At 34.7% G+C, this 19,815-nt stretch overlaps 1 protein-coding gene across 6 annotated transcripts in view; it reads left to right on the top strand.

The window, feature by feature from the left end:
• The window catches only part of LOC125053028 (trafficking kinesin-binding protein milt), a 46,230-nt gene that overhangs the window by 2,944 nt on the left and 23,471 nt on the right, over positions 1-19,815 (top strand). For 2 of the 6 annotated variants that reach the window (XM_047654200.1, XM_047654195.1), the window contains exons 2-3: positions 5,155-5,256; positions 10,554-10,658. Coding sequence is in view for 1 of the 6 variants with exons in the window: in XM_047654195.1 (XP_047510151.1) it covers positions 5,155-5,256; positions 10,554-10,658 (207 nt within the window). In the remaining 5 variants the exon portion in view is untranslated. Of the gene's footprint in view, positions 1-5,154; positions 5,257-10,553; positions 10,659-15,762; positions 16,104-16,695; positions 16,944-18,148; positions 18,365-19,815 lie in introns of those variants that run through there. The other 4 variants (XM_047654197.1, XM_047654196.1, XM_047654199.1 and 1 more) reach the window with 4 other exon arrangements.

Below are 19,815 nucleotides of genomic sequence, written 5' to 3'. Positions count from 1 at the left end.
TAATTTTATATTTGTTAATTTGGTTATGCACTTCTTGCACGTTACTTTTATTTTTTCCTTACTAGGTTTGCCTGGAAGAGCTTGCTTGTTAGCGATAGCCCGTTGCATCCCTAATAATTTATATTACTTGTTTTTATTTGTAATGTAATACAGTTTTAATAAATATCAATAATCAAACAATGCGTGGTGCATTTTGTATACAACACTAATGGTAATCATTTGTTTGTAAGATTGGAATCTTTCGCTTCGGATTTCCGTTTTGGCAATATCATTAATATATTGTAATGTTTAAATACACAGTGGCGCTTCTACCACCTTTAATGGGTGTATTCATAATGTTTATAGTTTGTAGGTAGCCTTGTGCCTGACATAAATCCGTTTTTGAGACATTCCGGTTTCCTTACAGTTTTCCCTGACCGAACGACACACTTATAGGCCGGGAGATAGTGACACAAAATAGTGGGTCATTTGTACCAGTATGGCGGTTCTTCAGGGGTCTTATTACGAAATGAAAAAAAGAAAAATGATGGTCATAGCGCTGGTACCGGCGGCCCAAGCGCGTGTGCGTTAGTCGAACTCGTCGGATTAATTACGGCTTTCAAACAATTTGTTCCACAAAAATTCTAGTATGTAGTACGCACATAAACAAATGAAGTTTTTAAGTCGAATCGTAAACCTCAAGGAAAGTCCATTGGTACAGTCGATGTTCGAACGCATGGCCGCAGGGTTTGAGCCAATACTTCTAATCAATTATTATTATAATAAATTTAGTAAAAAATAATGTGTACAAATAAGACTTAAGAATGATAGTAGTAAATGAACGGTATATTTTATTCATCAACTCGTGTTACTGTCGGTTGTAACTGCAAAGGCTGTCTCAATAATTAACAAATATGCATAGAAGCACTTTCTCCCGCGGTTATCGTGTCGTTAATACGTTGTTCTTATTATTCTCGCGTCTATGGTTTTTGCTCGCATATTTCACATCAGAGAATTTAACCGCCGAGTAAATCCTAAATGATCAGAGATTTATAAATATACAATTCTAGTAGGAGTATTAAGAATATTCATACAACTAATGTGCATCATGAGCAGACCCCACATACAGAGCCTTACTTACACACTATCACACAACACAGCCATAGTTAAATGTATTTAATATTTTTTTATTGTTTTTTTTGCAAACGTTTGAATCTTTTTGTATGCATTACGTATTACATCTGTAGTATTTTTTGTTATATATAATTCATGTTATCAGTAGAATTACGAAATAAATAAAATACATTTGCCACCACACTGCGACTGAGAATCTGCGACATTTCTTAAACAATACTGTCTTAAGACGATCTAAACCGTTGGTCCTACATTATTATCTTACAAAAAATAATACTCGTTAATTTGAATCTCTCGATAACTTGATTTTTTCCGGTCCCTTTAAAAATTATAGATAAATTGAATGAAATCAATGTAATTTGAAGTTGAAGGAATAATATCTTGCTTGCCAACATACGATAATTTGAAGTCCAAGATTCCCTACTCTCTATAATTTGAAGCGTTTATCATGCCCAGCAGGTCTGTATAACTGTATGTCAATTGTATACATAAATGAAATATTGGTAAGTTTGCATTCCAGTCTTCTTTCAAACGTTAAAAAATGCATGTTAATGTTGATGACATCATGATAATGTTAGACTGAAGGCGCTCATTCAAAAATGATTACGGACTTCTTTTCGATACAATAATTTGTGAATATTTTTGTATTTAATTGTTAATACATAATAATAAGAATGAATATAAATATAAATAATAATATAGAAATAGTAAATCACGAATTTTGATTAAACACTTATTAACCCCCTCGTGGTTATTTAAACGCATGTCATTTTGAACTCTTGGTAATTTAAAATGTCCCTTGAGTTTCAAGTTATCGAGAGTCGACTGTATTTACATATTATGATGTCATGTATTACTAAGTCTATACAGAAAAATGCAGACAGGCTCATAATGCAGGTGCATCGGCCTTAGACAATTATCGCTAATTGGTTCTCACTAGTGCATTTTCATAATGTATTTGCTTAGCTTTGCTATTTCTAATATATAACTTTCTTGTTTATGGTATTTTGTTTAGGATTACTATTTTAAAGGTTGATTAAAACCTGTGGAGTACAGCTGGTGTATCGTGAGTGCGACCCTCAAGAATAAAAGGCACACACATTCTTGTAGTTTACGGGTCCTTCTGATGTTGCTTTAATATAGCAGAACATAAGCTCTTCTTTTTATGTTTACGATATTGCTATTAAATATTACATCAAAAAAAGATAATTTTTTAACCTATTTAGAATCGCATTTATAGCGAAAAAGTATATAAAGTATCTATTGTCTAAAGTCTTTAAGAGGTCTGAGGTTACCAGCTGGAGGTTACCAGCAGCTGTAAGGATGGGGTTCAGACTTAAGACTTAACGTATGATTCTGGTATGTCAAAAAACGTGTTGGATTTTGGGGTCATTGTATGCACTATCCACTTTGAATTTTACCCCTAGTGGCTCGTTCTTTAGATATTTGCTAGTAGTAAGTAAATGCACGAACTTTCTCTTACGCAATACCTTGCCAAGTTACATACCTTTAAGAGAACACTTGACTGGGTTGAAACTAATTAAATATTTATTATAATAGCCATATCTACTGTTAAATGTATATTAAACGAGGGATGACATTCGATTTCGATCATCTATTTAGCCTTCTTAAATACCGTTACTTTGCCAAGGTATGACAAGGCATGCTCATTCCACATGAACGTATTCAACGAAGAGCGGTTCCAATAGTCGACGACCAATCCCATTCCAAGCGGCTTGATCCCTTGGCTTTGTGTAGAGATGTGGGATCACTCTGCATCTTCTACCGGATTAATACCTGCAGCTAAGTTACACCACCGGACGTCGAGGCAGAATACGAAATTCCACCCGTATAACCTCGACGTCCGTGTTCCACAACTGAGCGTTTTTCAAGGCAGTCCGCGCACCACCACTACGTGGAACCAGCTACCCGCTGAAGTATTTCCGGATCAATTCGATTTAGGGTCCTTCGATTAACATCGGGTGAGCCTCCTGCCCGTTTCCTCCCTGTTCTATTAAAAAAAAGAATGCATACTAGAAAAGCATTTCAAGCTTTATATACAAGGATGTTTTTCAAAGACTTCAAAATCATAGTAGAGGCTGCTATGTATGGATATTTAATGGTAAAGGTGCATCCTTTTTTATTTATTAATTCACACCAAATTAACAAATTGCGAACACGATTTCATACTGACTTGTTTAGATAACAATCTATACTCACACGGTTTGTGTTTGTAAAGTGCAATTCAAGATATATCTATGTGAAAAACAGACTAGCTAATAATATCTAGACCAGTGGTCCCCGCCTTTTTCGTCCCTTGCTTTGCCCCTGAGCTTTTCTAATTTTGTTATGCAACATACACAATTTTTATTATTAAAAAATTTAATTGTTAATTTAAGAAACTTAAATGATAAGTTATAGGAAGAACTCATTAGGAAATTGTGAACGAAACACAGTAAGTAAATTTTCAAAACAGTGAAAAACTAAAATTCAAATTACAAATGATTTAAATAAAGATTTTTCTATATTATTTTATCATTTTAATTTAGTGAGATCCTTGCGCTTGATGCACATGGTTGGTTCCAATTTGGTTACAAGTCTCAAGTCTCCACGTTGTGTTATATCTGGCCAATTTCGAGTGCCCCCTTAACAATCAAATTTCCCCATGTGGGGCGTGGGACCCACGTTAGGAAACACTGATCTAGGCAATGACCTAGTTTGTGTTCTGAAGTCGGCAACTTCTTATTTTTCGTAAGCTTCTTAAAGAGGCCATTACAAATGGCCCAATTTTTCAATTGAATTTCAATACGAATAATAATTATTAATATTTTTAAATATTTAAAAAGTCAAGCTGTTCGAACACGTCTCGCTTGTGTAAGCGAATTAAGAAATATTATTAATATTTTTCTAGACCCCTTTTTGTTTCGCTGTTTTGAATTGTATGTGAGGAGTTTAAATACGAAATTATTTGAGAAAAAAAGTTTCTTGATTTGACATTAAAAAAGATTTGAAATTTTCAACTATCTACCACCACATCATTTTTTAAAAACGATATTAATTCTATCTTTGTATAGCAAAACAACGTTTGCATGGTCAACTATTTATTTACAAATGCCACTCAAAAACACTATTGTTTCTATATAGGGTGACAAAATGGTTGCATATGAATCCTTGGCTAAAAACCGTATTGAAGGCGATACAATTAATTAAAAAAACATTCTAAATTCAAATTATAATATTGTTTACGCAAATTAACACGAGACAGTGATTCATAGTATAGGTTCATTCATATTAAGGGTACATCGAGCCACGCCGCGAGGTATCGATTTTGTCTGCTCTAACTACTACAAACGAAGTGCCATATACGTTGGTACTGCATTGCGCTCAAGTTCACTTCTCTAGTCACGACATTCAAACCCGTAGCTTTCTAAATTATCTATCGAATTTCCCTTTTTCTAGAAAGTACCATAGTTACATTCGTCCTTCACCTTTGATACGTTTCACTGATAAAAATAATCGTGTATAGTCATTTGCAAGGCCACAAGTAGATACGTACTAAATTTTAGGTACTGAATCGATTTTTTAATAGATAATATCACACCTACAGAAATAAAGGATAAAGTTATGGGGAATGGGACAGAATAAAGTTTAGCAAAAATCGTCGCAAGTTCATTAACAATTGAACCACGGAGATATCTTGTAATATATATAAAATTCCCGTGTCACAATGTTCGTTCCCATACTCCTCCGAAACGGCTCCACCGTTTCTTATGAAATTTTTATGCATATTCAGTAAGTCTGAGAATGGGCTACTCACTTAAGGATTTTTTTTTCAATTTTAGAAAAAAAAATTGTTTTTATTTTTTTATGATCATCATACAAAAATAAACGCATCACGCCTCTACGATCAACCCCTTTTTATAATAGGTAGTTATTTTTATTGAACTAAAATAATGTTTCCCAGAAAAAATATATATAGCGAAACAAACGTTTGCAAACAAACAACAAACAAAAATAATGGAATATATTTTTTGTTCCCAGACCTGTCCAGCGGGGAGGTGCCAGAAGTTGAGATCGTTAGCCTTCTTCAAGAACACATACCAAAGTACCGCTTGAGAGCAGATAGCCTTACCCAGTTTGGAGGTATGTACCGTATATATGAGCTTGTCAACAGTTACCAGGAACTGGACTTCATCCATGTAACGTTTGTTTAACAGCCGTGCAGATTCCTCCATTATATTATCTCTGATGGTAGATAATGTGTAACGAATGATGCAAAACACACAGTAACCTATTTCGTGAATTACTAAAGGTAAACTAAAATACAAAATTTTGTGGCTCGCAAAGCATTTTTTATAATTTAGTACAATGTACTAACTTCCTTATTAAGTATTGATCGCTCTCGTTTAAACATAACGTAAATACAATTTGACAGACAGAGACAGAAGATTACTGTAACAGTGTAGTAACAGTGATTTTGATTGGTAATTACAATTTGGCCCAGGGCGAGATAAGTAAATATAATAATTTCTAGTTTCTGATTGGATACGTGAATTTATTTAATATTATAAGTGATTAGCTCTAAACCATTCGATCGTAAAAATAAATAAATCTAATTGCGCAGTTTGAAGTCAGTCATCTTATTTAAAATATAAAAAGTGACGAAAGAGGATTTTAGTTAGGGTGATTTAGTTATTATAATAAGTACCAATTCTTAAAAGGCCGGTAACGCATTTGCGAACCCTTCGGCTATTTGAGTGTCTATGAGTGGTATCACTTAACATCAGGTAAGCCTGAAGCCCGTTTGCCCCTTGTTACATAAAAAAAGCGGGTACATTGATGACACTGAAACGGCCGTTACTATATCTGTCATAGGATGAAACAGCTAAAACATACGGCAAATGAGTTGGACATGAAAATTCTGTGAGAATTCCTAGCAATACTTTCTGGGGTTGTAAATTTTTATTTATGCAATGTTAATAGTGTTATAGTTAACCAGTAGTTTTATAGTTAACCAGGTAACCAATTAGTTGAATACTTTGTTATTTATAGAAGATTATAAAGACAAAATAATAACTACTTGCATTATATTGCTTGATAATGCAAAATTTGTATTTGAATCACATGAGGCCCAGCGTGAGGTATTTGTGTTTTGAGGAAGAAATCTATAAAAAGTGTTAGTTAAGTTTCCTGGCAGTAAGTTAGATGGCCTTAGAGTATTGTATCACTTCCATTGATCAGCTTTATACGCTGTAGATTTTTGTATCTTGAACATGCTGGAAGAATATCTGTGAGTGCACATCCGGGATTCAAACACACGACTATAGGGTTATATCGCGCCCTTACCTACTAAGTATTTACGTCTTTCAATTTTAATATCATTAATCGTGTTTTTACACGACAGTCAAAAAACTTGTAATGTCAGCTGACTTTTAACATTCCAGTATGAATGACGAAGAAAAAACTCTAAAGGATAATAATAATTCACAATTCCAGTTGAATGGCTAGCCATAAGTTACCCAATTAATTTTTATGACTTGCTGCATTCAATAGCTTGTTAAAAATAGATAATGTTTTCAATGTGTTTGTAATAATTGATTGTATATATTTACTACCAAAAGATGTAACAGTATATGATAATAACATATTATAAATGAAACTATGTACTAAAACTGCTGATTGTACATTAAAAAATATAATACTTGTGGCAATACCCTTAACGTAAGGGCCGTTATACTTAATTGGCTTGCAGGTTACAGGCCTTAATTTAATATTGTGTAAAATAAATAGTTTTCTAAACGAGAAATAAAAGAGAATTGTCTGAACATTGTTGTGACTCGGGTCCAAAGGTTCAAGGTTTCGAGTTGAGGTGCAAAGATCTTGTAATCACCTACCATATCTCCCAACCGTTCTTTAAGTGTTAATTATGCTATTAAATAATTCGACTTAGGGTCGCGGAGCGTACCAACTCTTAAAAGGCCGGCAACGCACTCGCGAGCCCTCTGGCATTGAGAGTGTCCATGGGCGGCGATATCACTTAACATCAGGTGAGCCTCCTGCCCGTTTGCCCCCTGTTCTATAAAAAGAAAAAAAAGTGAGTAGCGTTGGCCTAGCGGCTTTAGCGTGCGACTCTTATACCTAAGATCGTAGGTTCGATCCCCGGCTGTGCACCAATGGACTTTGTTTCTATGTGCGCATTTAACATTCGCTCGAACGGTGAAGGAAAACATCGTGAGGAAACCTACTGACTGTCCTTAGACACAAAGTCGACGGCGTGTGTCAGGCACAGGAGACTGATCACCTACTTGCCTATTAGATTGACAAAAGATCAGGAAACAGATCCAGAAATCTGTGGCCCAGACTTAAAAAGGTGCTACTGATTATTTTATAGTTTCACTCGGAAGCTTAAAGGCATTATTTAATAATTCTTGATTTCACATTTAAAATTCATTTAGCACTATTTTACATTTACTGCCAGTTCTCAAATCAAGGGCGTAGAACGGACGAGAAGTACTGACAGTAAACTCTCCGTTACCTTTTTTTAATCGCCAACTTTGTTTTATAAATTTTTTCTAAGGAGCTGCAACCATTACACCATGTTCCACATGACATCTTAAGTAATTAATACTTAAATAATAATAAACAAACATAAAAAAAACAAATATTTGTCCTATATCAGCAGTAGGCATGGTGAAATAGGAGCACCCAATTCGATTGTAGTGGGAACAACACGCAAATACATAGTCGAAATACCTAACATTAATATACATAAATGACTGATAGTCATAAAGATGTTTTATTTCATTGCAAGCGAAATATAAAACAAATTGAGGATGACATTACGAGAGAATGATTTTCCTGAATCATTATGCAAAAACTTGTAGACGACCTTGAAGCAAATGCTCGTAATCACGTAACAAGCAAAAAGTATCTGAGTGGTTACAGAGAAAAGTTCATTAAGTCATTTTTGTTATTTTGTGACGAAAATCATTTGTATTTTGATTATGTTTTTACTCCTGATTTATCAATCTTTCATTTTCGGTGTCAAGGCAAAATGATACCTATCAACGTATAGTATTTTCTTTATTTACACGAGCTTAAAAGAACCTCCTCTGCGGGTTTTATCAAAAATATATCACTTTAAAATTTTGTGCATAGAAAAGGGATGGACGTCTCTTTTAAAATAAAATTATCAAAAGCCACAGCTTCTTTTGTAACGCCCGTTGCCGAACCTTTTTTCATAAATGAAGTCACATTGGATTAAACGGCTTTAACTGTCGCAATTTTAAAATGTTTTTCTTTATAAGCAACGTATTACTTTAGACCATAAATTTATTAGAAATAAACGACAAATTAATAGCGTATACCTTTTTAAAAGCTAGGAAAAAAAGAGTTTAAATACATGTAAATTTATAAAATATATGCATGTTTTTTAAATTAGTAACGCATTAGATAAAGCCATGAATCTATCTATGACAAGGGTTATTTATAGCTATGGTAAAATCGTTTTGTTTTGTGCTTTACATTCTTTTTATATTCTAATCCCATATATATTTCAAAGGACATCGTTCTATATATGTAATTAAGTTTATATTATTTTGAACACGTATTAAAAAAATATTATCGATCGGAATGCAGAATTGCATAGTATTAAAGTTTGTGAATAGTGTTCCGTGCCACTGAGTGTCGCGGTTTCCGGCGCCTGCGCTATGACGCTATAAATAATGGTGTCTCATCGCGGGAGTCATCGGCCGTTGCTACTCGACCGGTCTCATGCGGGCCATCTGTCAACCCGTTACCAAAGAATTGCAGGAGATATGCGGTAATTGAACAATACATATCTCATGGTGACATTTATTGTTGGGACGGAATTCCTTTCGTTTTTATGTAGATCATTATCGATCTTTGTGTGAATAATTTGACTACAAGGTCGTATTTTTTATTTGCGTATAATAGCGCTATTTTTCAACAAAAAAATGCAATTATTAAACAAAGTCACATAAGTAGTTTATTTCCTAATTACTAGTTCGTCAAATATTTTTATTGGCAACATTATGGTAGGTACCCTAAACAATATTGACGGGAGCATCATTAAAAAGCCAAAAAGGCTGTCATTATATTCTATTTCTATTTTTAAATTACAGTAGCGCGTGATACTATTGATCTACATTTCGTATGGGTGTATTTTTACGTCATTTATGAGTGAGTGCATTTCGTAAAGCCACCTGAACCCACACAGGTGTTTCCATGAGAGAGACACTTTGATAACTAAGCCCGAGCAAGATTTCTTAGTGATTACGTAATGTTATATCAAAACAGGAATGGGCTGGATAGAAGTGGTCGGAATGCTAGGTGTTATTCAGCGCTCCCCTGACGTAGTTGTCTTGTCATATTTGTTTATAAGTGTTTACAACGTATAAAGGTTTTATTTTAGTACTTTCTCTTAACTGTTGTTTTTTTAACTTTCATATGGAAAGTAATGGCTTATGTGTTTTATCTTAGTTATAATCAATCTCAAGTGTCGTCATTTAAATAGATTTCTAATACCTATCATTAAGTGTGTATAGATTAGTGTTTGTATCAACTGTTACAAGTTTGCGTTAACATGGGTTTCCAGTGAAATTTCTAAGCTGTAATTATGAGTTTTATATGAAGAAATACATAATTAGGACGGAGCAAATGTGCTGGATTGATTTATCTTAGTTTGTATACATTGCTTTATTTTGATATTTTTTTATTGATTATGAGGTAGAAATGCATTTGAGCTTACTCTGCCCCCGTAAGTAAAGTTATTTGGGACTCGACTCATACCAAAATCTAATTATTTATTTATACGTTCTAAAACAATGTCTATGCCTAAAAATACAAGAAAATATGACATCACAAATTTAACACACATAAACCTACACATCAAATACATTAGAACATAAGCAATCTATCAAAGAAAAAATTAAACATACAACAAACTAATAATAACTAAAACATAAGAGTTAAAAAATAAAATAACTATAATAATCAAAACTAAATGAAAACTTAAACCTCATCAAGATTATGATAAACAAAGTTACGGTAACTTAGCAGATTGTTTTAAAACACATAAATATTTTCATCGATGTTAGTAATCAAGTTGTAAGAGCGAGATAGCCTATTCACTGGACCGTTCAAAGTAGCAGATAAGCAAGCCGTAGGTACATATAGAAGACTTTTAGTTATTTTCAGAGACTAGGATCACCTCGGATAGTTACCAATACGTCTGTATGAAAAAGGTTCTCGAGGTCGCTCTTGCATTCCTAACACCTACAATATTGGTGTTGGTTTAAGGGTTAAAATTAACACAGCTTGTCAATCAATTCCGTTTTATATGTTATGAAAGTATTTGCCGCACTTACGTACAATAAGGTCCGGCTTTCTATGTTGGTATTAATATCATACCTTTTCAGGATACGAAAATCAAGACTGGTTTATACCTTCGCCGGCGTTGCCTGTCAGCCCAGAAGATCTCGCCCTCACGCCTGACCAGATCAGGGAAACGCTCAACTACTTTCGTATGTATCTTATATTTATCTCAATTTTTAGTGTCTAATGGCACTGTTATAAGTTAAATATGCAAGGTTCTTATAGTTTTAAAAGCTTTTTAGTTTCTGGTTCACTCTGGAGCTTGAATATATTTTGCTATATTGTCAGAGAGAACAGAATATTATTATATTCTGGTAATGTATAGCTGGTATAGTATAGCATCACTAGATAGAATTTTGTTGCTGCTATCTCGATTGATTAAAATAATCATTTATAATACTATTGTAACTGTGTTATTACTTTATCTATAATTTCTGTAACTCAGTTGGTCACTCTTGGTTTATGAAATATTAAAATTTACGATTTCAATGATTAATACACAATGATAACAATGATAGTTTGAATACATACATTATCCTTAAAGTGTTAAGCCAATACGATAATGTCGAAATTCAAAATAAAATATATAATACATAGGGTACAGGATATCGCTACTGCGAAATCATTCTGCGAACATATAAAAATGTCGACTGTGGCGGACATAATATATATACTTGATGATTACTATAGCAAGAAGAAGCGATATAGAAGCACGCTAGAGTTTCGCCTCTTCGTTGTAGATATCCTCAGGTGCCGCAATGCACGATTTGGTTCGCCGTTTCTTGTCATGCAAAGGAGTGGAACTCCTTGCCGCTTCCATCTTTCCTAGACAGTATAATATGGGTTAATTTAAGCGGTGATTAGATGTATAAGTATAGTCATTTCAAGAAAAGTCTTAAATCCATGTATACTACCTGATCTCAAACTTGGGCGCCCACAAAAGCGCAGAATACAAAGCTACAGGTGTGTCAAAGATCGATGGAAAGATATATGATAGGGATGAAAAAATAGACAAAATAAAGAATACATCTTTACGAAAACAACTAAGGTAACAGATGTTACAATAAAAATAAATAAACTAAAGTGGAAATGGGCGGGGCACATGGCAAGAGAACAGAAAAGTGGAGCAAAAACTAGTAGTTTAGCTACTGCCCAAAGTACAGCAAACGAAAAAGAAGGAGACTACTCAGAAGGTGGACATACCACATTAAAGAAACAATAGGTGGTACCTGGAAGAGAGTGGCACAGTGCAGAGAGGAATGTCAGGATTTGGAGGAGGCCTTTGACAAATAATGGCACACAGATACCTAAAAAACGTTGAGATAGAAACGTGTTTAAATGTAAAAGTATCTAAATTATAGGCTATTATTATAATTTAGGCGGTGATTAAACAGCCATCTCATGGCATGGCGATAGGTCACAACTCACTTAACATCAAGTGGGATTGTGGACTAACGTCTATGCTTAAATATTTTTATGCAAAATCGAGGCCCGAATACTTGTCTTTAGGGTTGATATTCGCCCGTTAATTCATCACATACTTATAAATAAAAAAGGTAGACTTTATAAAACGCTTGTGTAACATCCGTTTCATGTGACCGTTTCTGTCATGGTGGACAGAAATAAACACCTAATGGTGGTCTGTCTTGTCGAAGACATAATTCATTTTGACTATAAAGCACAATGTGAAATAGAATTTATATGTCTTGGTGAGTGAAATATGTCGTTTCCCATATTTCGTTTTGTAGAAGATTTTTAAGCGACATTTTATAAAGATACTTTTACGAGCAGATACATAAACGGAGTCAAACAAATACTGTTTTAAGATGGGCTTGAAGGTTTAAATAGTAGCAAGTATACACGTTTTATTTATATCAAATACATATTTATTATAATAGTTTAAAACGCAGATGAAGGCGTACCGGCGAAGTCGCAGAAATACTCCGGTCAATACAAGATATTTATTGCCCCAGCTCAATATTATATCGATTCCTATCGCCGTTAGAATCTATTTAGATAATACCCTAGGAAGTCAATGTGGTTATTGCCTGGTTCTGAATAGCAAAGGCTTAGTTAGACGTTAAATAAATATAAGGATTTATTGATTACAATGTTTCAAGAGTGCTTTATTAATAATAAAAGTAAGACCAGGTTTATAATAAAGCTAGTTCTTATCGAAGTTTTAAATGTCTTAGTAAATTAATATGTCCGATTCGACGGTTGAAGAAAAGAGAGTACCGATTCTTAAAAGTACTTCTCTTTTCTCAAAGCAGAGGGACTCTTCTGGATGTGTGATTGTTAATGGTCGGTATCATGATAAGTGAGTAGGTGTTCCTGTTCTGCAAAGAAAACTAAAGTTCTCATATTTCTCTTTTCATCACGGCGTAAACCCAATTTGATAGAAAGAGACGAAAGTGTAATTAACCAGTTTATATGATTATTGTTACCTTGATTCTAAAGTCACAATGGTAAGCACGGTCAAACTTTCGTTTTTCATAGAGAAAAAACGGTTTAACAATTTTGATTTACGACTGGCCTCGATAGATCAATGAACTAGCATTATATAATGTTTGGTGTAATAATTAATTATACTATCACATTACAGGAATTCAGATTTATTAGAGCAAACCACGCGGATATATTTTCAAAACAAACTTTTCTATTTCAATAGTACGTATTATGTATAACGTGTTTTAATTAAATTTTTCCTTAATACTTCTTTATTAGTAAATATATACGTTGTATTCTAAACGTACTCCGTCGGGTTCTTTGTGAGGTAAAAGGTGAAAAAGATTTGGATCCAGATTTTTCTTATTACTTTAAAGGATATTCTGTACCTGAGTACCTAACACACGCTGTTGGTGTTCAGTTTATAGGTATTAGGATTCAGAAACGAGACTTCTAGTCGGGAGTCAGACTAGAAGTCGTCGTACGTCGAATGTATTGATTTTTAATGCATACTACTAACATAGTTACTGGAAGATGCCGTGGGGACTTGATTAAGTCGGTATGTCTAAATACTGTAGGGTATTTTTCTTGATCGTATGAGTTAGTATTAGAATAATCCGTTTGTACACATCATGGGCTCGAACGCACAACCCCAGGGTAAGCCTAGCCATAACTTGTGCTAAACTTTTGAGCGTACGTGAAATAATGATTATTTAGTACTCATAATTTTCGTAGTTTGAACCTTGAATCACGGTAGCGAAAGGTCGTGCTTATGATGTTTTTTTTAAAATGTATGGTGAGGTCAAACAGAAACCACTAAGTCAATCTATATTAACCTGACTTGGCACTGAACCAAAAACGTGTTTGGAGATAAAAATAGATCCTTTTACGCGAGAGAAAATGTATGAAAATAATTTCCCCGCTTTTATAGACATAGAAAAATTCTATTTCAAAGCCCTCGAGATGGATCAGTTTTTAATAGGCCTTTTGTTACCTTACATGGGTTGATTGACTCGGAATTGTATATAAATACGTTCATGGCGGTCGATATCAAGTACTTATAAATTAATTGTAAAGCTACAAGTGCGGAATAATATATAAAGGCGTTATCTTTCTCAACTGCTGAGGATAAGCTGGGTCCATAGAGTCACGAACGAAGAAGTTCTACGGCGCGTCAAACGATCCCGAGAACTCACGTTGAGCATTAAAAAGAAGAAGATAAGTTACTTGGGACATGTGTTTCGACACGAACGGTACCGACTTCTTCAAGTAATCATGATGGGCAAGGTCGAGGGGAAAAGACGCGCTGGCAGAAGGAGGAAGTCGTGGCTCCGCAATATTAGAGAATGGACGGGAGTGGCCAGCGTAGAACAGCTGATGCGCTTGGCGAAAAATAAGAAGGAGTTTGACGAGCTGACCGCCAACCTCCAGTAGTGGAGAGGCACTTTAAGAAGAAGATGTTTGTTTTATATCTTTCATAATTGTAATCGTACACTGTTCTTGAGTTGTGGATTCGTTCCACATACGTAAAATATAAAAAAAATCAGCCATGCGTAACAGACCGCTAGTTGATTATAAATACAAAAAAAAAGATTCCGTTTTCAATTATTTATACCTAACCTTTTTTCCATGCTGTGGTTGTACAACCTTCATGGGTAAGATTCAGGGTCGATAAAACGCGAGCTATGACATCCGATTGTCAAAATGCTTTTTTTATAAACCATGCCGCCCATAGACACGTTGCCAGAGGGCTCGCAAGTGCGTTGCGGCCGTTTTAAATAATTAAAAAACAGTAATAAGTTTGACATTCGAGAGTGGTTTCTCGTGATTGTGTAAAGAGAGGAAAATTCATTTGATCTTACCTCAACTATAAACATTTATAGAATGTAAAATGTTTTAATTGTATCGGAAATAATGATATTGTTTTATTTCAACATACTATTGTGCATTGTCTACCGTGACCTTGCATTTATAATAGCACGATATGATAAGAAGTGAAAGTTTAATCAGTAGATAAATAATACAAATATACAAGTTGTCTGATACAGTGAAATTATTTAGAGACTAGCTTGTATTTCGTGATTAGCAAGAGTTTTTTCTGACCTCTTCAATGATGTGGGAACCTAATTCGGATGGATAAAACAAACAAATTTTATGGAAAATAATGTATTCGCTCTTGATGAAACTATTGTAAAGGTCCTCCTATTGCCCATTGTGCAATCTTGACCTTAGGTTTCAAGTAGCGTTGTTACACCATAATAAAATAAATTTTCAAGCTTCCAAAGAATACCGCAGTACTCTGCAGTAGTTTACTAAAACAAAGTAGGTTGGTTATGAAAAACTATTTCATTGGAATTTTTAAATATGGAACTCCTTTGTGCATTGTCTTTGATATGATCTGCAATTGCGGTAGTGAGATAGCATAGATAAGAAAGGAAGTTTGGTCTATATCTACATTATTTATCAATGACTATATGACAGACATGTCTTATATATCAAAATGTATGGAAGCTTTTATATAAACTGAACGCGAATAGAACTTTCTTTAAGTTAAATCTTGGCATTGTTTCGTTTAACCTTGGACCCCAGACAAAAATAATAGGCGACAGGCGTGACCTGTTATCTCTATGTATCTGTATTATATGGCCACGTAAAAAAATATTAGCTTATATCAAATCCATACTGTTTTATATTGTTTAAACCTAGTAATAATTTCCAAGTACGGAATTATGATTCTGTAGATAAGGAATAAGGTGGCTGTGGACGTGCGTTAGTGTCTCGTGCGCGGTCATCGCGCATGCGTGGCGCACCGCGAACTCCAGTGCCGGTCGCGCCGGTAGCCACGCGCCACGCGTGCTCCCTTCCGCAAATCGATATTCATGCACCCATACAAAGCTGCGTCAAAGTGCACCATTGCCTACACACCGTAGCCGTCCTTATCCCCTTGTGTTTTTATGAAAAGTGTAATATTTTAGTGTTCAGCCACACCTTTTGCTAATTGGTATACAGAAATTGTATAGTACGGATTTAGACGCGCTATTGATTTGTCTGGATTGGGAGCGACCGCGACTCTGGCTTCGCACAACAGCTGTAGTCCACACACGATTTCTTTATATTGACCGTGAGAATTAAAATTACGATTATATGTAGGTAGATGTGAATGTTTTGTGTTTCGGTTCATAAAGTTTCAATTTTTTTTAAGCTTTTTGATTTATGCCAATGTATATATGCTACACTTCGAGAAATGAAAGCAATGCTATTGAAGTTATTTAAACAAAATATATCTTTACTACGTAGTTGTTTGTTATAATATTTATACGCAAATGTTCTAGTTGGAAACTGTATAGTAAAAGGCTTATACCATTCTCTCTTAACAGATTGAGATCGGAATATATACACTAGTACGTATATGTATTACACATACATACATATATATAGTAGTAGGGAAAGCTTCGAATATCATAATGAACCTTCATAGACAATTATGAATGTAATGTATATTAAGCAATCTCGAAGAGTGGTTAATGCAGATTATATTATGAATTATTGCTCATAATGCGGCCTCTATGGTCAGACAATGAGAGAAATTGGAATACTAAAGAGATTTGACTGAAAAATAAATAGATCCTATAATTATAAAATTTACATAATCCATTCGTTTCTACTATTTACTATGCCTAAGCACGATTACAGCTATTTATAATTATAACAGATTGAATAATGAATCTTATTTCTTAGTGTTACAGTTCAAATTTGCACATAACTTAGCATTAACTTAACCAAATGCAAACTATTTCGTAGTCATAAATGTGGTGTGGACGGAAGTGGACGTTCGTTGTTCGCAAGTGTCTCACATTTTTACGTTGTTTTCATACATTTGATCGTGAAAGTTTATTAACATTGACCTCAAATACAGCAACCGTTAAAGAAATTATTGTAAGACATTAGTGCAAAGTGACTCGAGTGCATTAGATGGATGTAGAAAAGTGAGTGGTATGCCTTGAGGAATTAATCGGGTTATTGAATCACGATATACATTTCATTATTAACGCTGGTCCGTAGTTAGAACTTAGAAGTCTTTCATAATGGTTTTAACAATTTTTTACATGCTTCAAATTGTCAATGTCAACCATTAACTATTAACCATCCAGTTTATATTTAAATTTCGAATTACTTATCACCGCTGATAAAATGTCATGCTGTCATGATACTTAGTGGCCTTGTGCGTTTTTGTACTTTTTAATTGACGTTGTCGTTATTACTTAATTATTTATTTGGTTAGTCAAAGGCGAGGCGGTAATTTAGCCTTTATATTGGCATTTTCGTGTCCATGAAACTTCAAATAAATCGTAATGCAGTATAGTGATTAAAAATATAATATTTATACCATAGTATCAAGTATATTGTGCTTAGCTTATTGATATCTGTTAGAGAACCTAGGACATGAGAGACAAGGCCAGTTGACGTAACGCGTTGACTCACGTGCGTCGGTGGCCTTTGGTACTTTGTACCCAATGGATAAAAAATTACAGTGACATAAACGTCAAAATAAAACGTCCCTCATCTAAAACATCTTGTTCCAAGTTTAAAAACCCACTTAAAAATCATTTAAACACAGCTTATTGTTAATAATTGCCTAAGCAATTTAACACGACAGCTGTTATTGTATCATTAAGCCAGCAAATAGACTACAATTTCGTTTAAAATACAGTAATTACATGGTTATTCAAGAATTAATATCAATGTGCACCGGTTTAAAGATATTTATTACGTATTGAAGCGTTAGGTAACTGTTTAATAGTTCCATTGTTATTTTATTGTTCACTGTGTGGCTACTACGATAAATTTCATTATATTCCTTCGGTCATCCATACCTATGCATCGTAAAAAATAATATCTATATCCCAATAAACGTCATCGGTCAATTCGTGTTTAGCTTGTTACGAGTTTATTTGATTTAGACTCGGTCAGTGGTCGTGTCTTATACATTTTTATTCTACAGGTCTCTCAATATTTACTTTTTTATGGCGTCAACTTAAATATTAGTGTGTGAAGTGATGTTAAATCAGTTGAACGGAGAGTTTGGTTGCCGGCGGACAGATTTTTAATTGGCTGTGGAAAACTGTAAAGTGAGGAGAGTGGTAGTGTGGGCGGGCGGGCTGATGTCCGGCGGGCGGGCAGATCACGGCGGAGGGCGGTGCGGGTTCGGGCGCGGGGTGCGCGAGCGACTCGCGTGCCTCGCCGCCGCCCGGCTTCGATCTCGAGCTCTTCCACGAGCTGAGCCATCTTCCAGACGCGGAACTTCGCGAGTGTCTCGGCGAATATCCGGACTTCATATACCATCTTGCCCGAGATAGGTTTGGACGCCTGTACTTTCGCGTCATACGGACATTGCTCCTCGATCGAGGTACGATCATGGAAATCATTAGACCGCATTAGCTGTCTGGAAACCCATCGCGCTCTTGGTCATCTAGCATACTTTGACTCTTCAATGCTTTGATAACAACCCGCACTTCACTCCGTGTTCCTTTCTATGGCTAATCATTATTAACATATTTCATGCTTCAGACTTCATGTCATATTACGCTTACAGAGTTTGCACTGTGTTCTTTTATCAATAAGTTTGTGTACATTCTTAAAATCGTGACTGTTCTTATCTCAAGAGACATTGTCACTTTAGAGTTGTTAAAATGTATACAAAGAGAGATTATGGTAAATTTGACGAATCACGGCTCTACCTCAAAACAGATGCAAACTTTTTTTCATATTTTTTTTTAATTTTTCTTTGTTGGGTCCAAAGCCATGCGCCTCCTTAATATTACTTGGGGTACTACATACAAGTCGTAAAAAAGAATTTGGAGCTGTTCTAAGGTGGAGCCGTAATTCGACTTTACCGAAATTAAATGTTTATGTTAGAAGGATTTTCAACCGTTTAGCGTAGGTATCGAATTGCTAGTGATACCTTACCAAGTTAACTTTATTGTAAGCTTCAATGATTCCCTTGTGATATTATAATATTCATTAGCATTTGCTCTCTTTTAAAGGAAAATATCAAGTGTTTTTGATTATGGATGCGTCTGCGTTGCCAGGCTTCAAGCGATTACACGAATAAGCTTATAAAAAGCATAAACAGAAAGTTTAGTTCGTGAGAGACAACAGTCGATATCCGCCGTAATTCTAATGTTAGGTAATAGTGGAAAAAAAATCTGATAATCATTCAAAGAGCTCATTATTTATGTCGTGAGTTCCCACTAGTTTTTATGCTCTGGAAAGCGGCCTCGATGGTTACATCGACGTATTACTAACACTATATAATTGCTTTGTAAATACTAGTTTTAATATTTGTATATTGTATATACAGTTTTGCATTAAATGTAAAATGTAGAAGTTACAATTTTTGCCGCTCACCACTAACATGTGGAACCAGCCACTGAAGTATTTCCGAACCAATTTGACTTAGGGTCCTTCTAGAAAAGCGCCTACCAATTCGTAAAAGGCCGGCAACACACTTGCGAGCCTTCTGGAAATGTAAGTGTCTATAGGCGGTACCATGTAACATCAGATAATTGCCCTGCCCGTTTGCCTTTACATAAAATAAAGTTAAATTTAGAATTTGTTGGATGGTTCCGAAATTAAGACACGCGATAGATTCTACATTATTGCAATTTAATCGTTACATAAAATAGATTAAACATTATATAGTACTGCTCAACACATAGCTAAAATTTGTCGAATGGTATCGGGAGACATGTTTTAAATTGAAATAACAAATTGTATGTCACGACTTATTTTTAGATATTAGAGATATATTATTGTACCCGTACAACCTTATTTTACACATTTCTTATGGCCGTGTAG

The sequence above is a fragment of the Pieris napi genome, chromosome 10 (genome assembly GCF_905475465.1).
Source record: "Pieris napi chromosome 10, ilPieNapi1.2, whole genome shotgun sequence".
Lineage (NCBI taxonomy): Eukaryota > Metazoa > Arthropoda > Insecta > Lepidoptera > Pieridae > Pieris > Pieris napi.
This window is presented reverse-complemented; position numbering and strand designations above follow the sequence as displayed.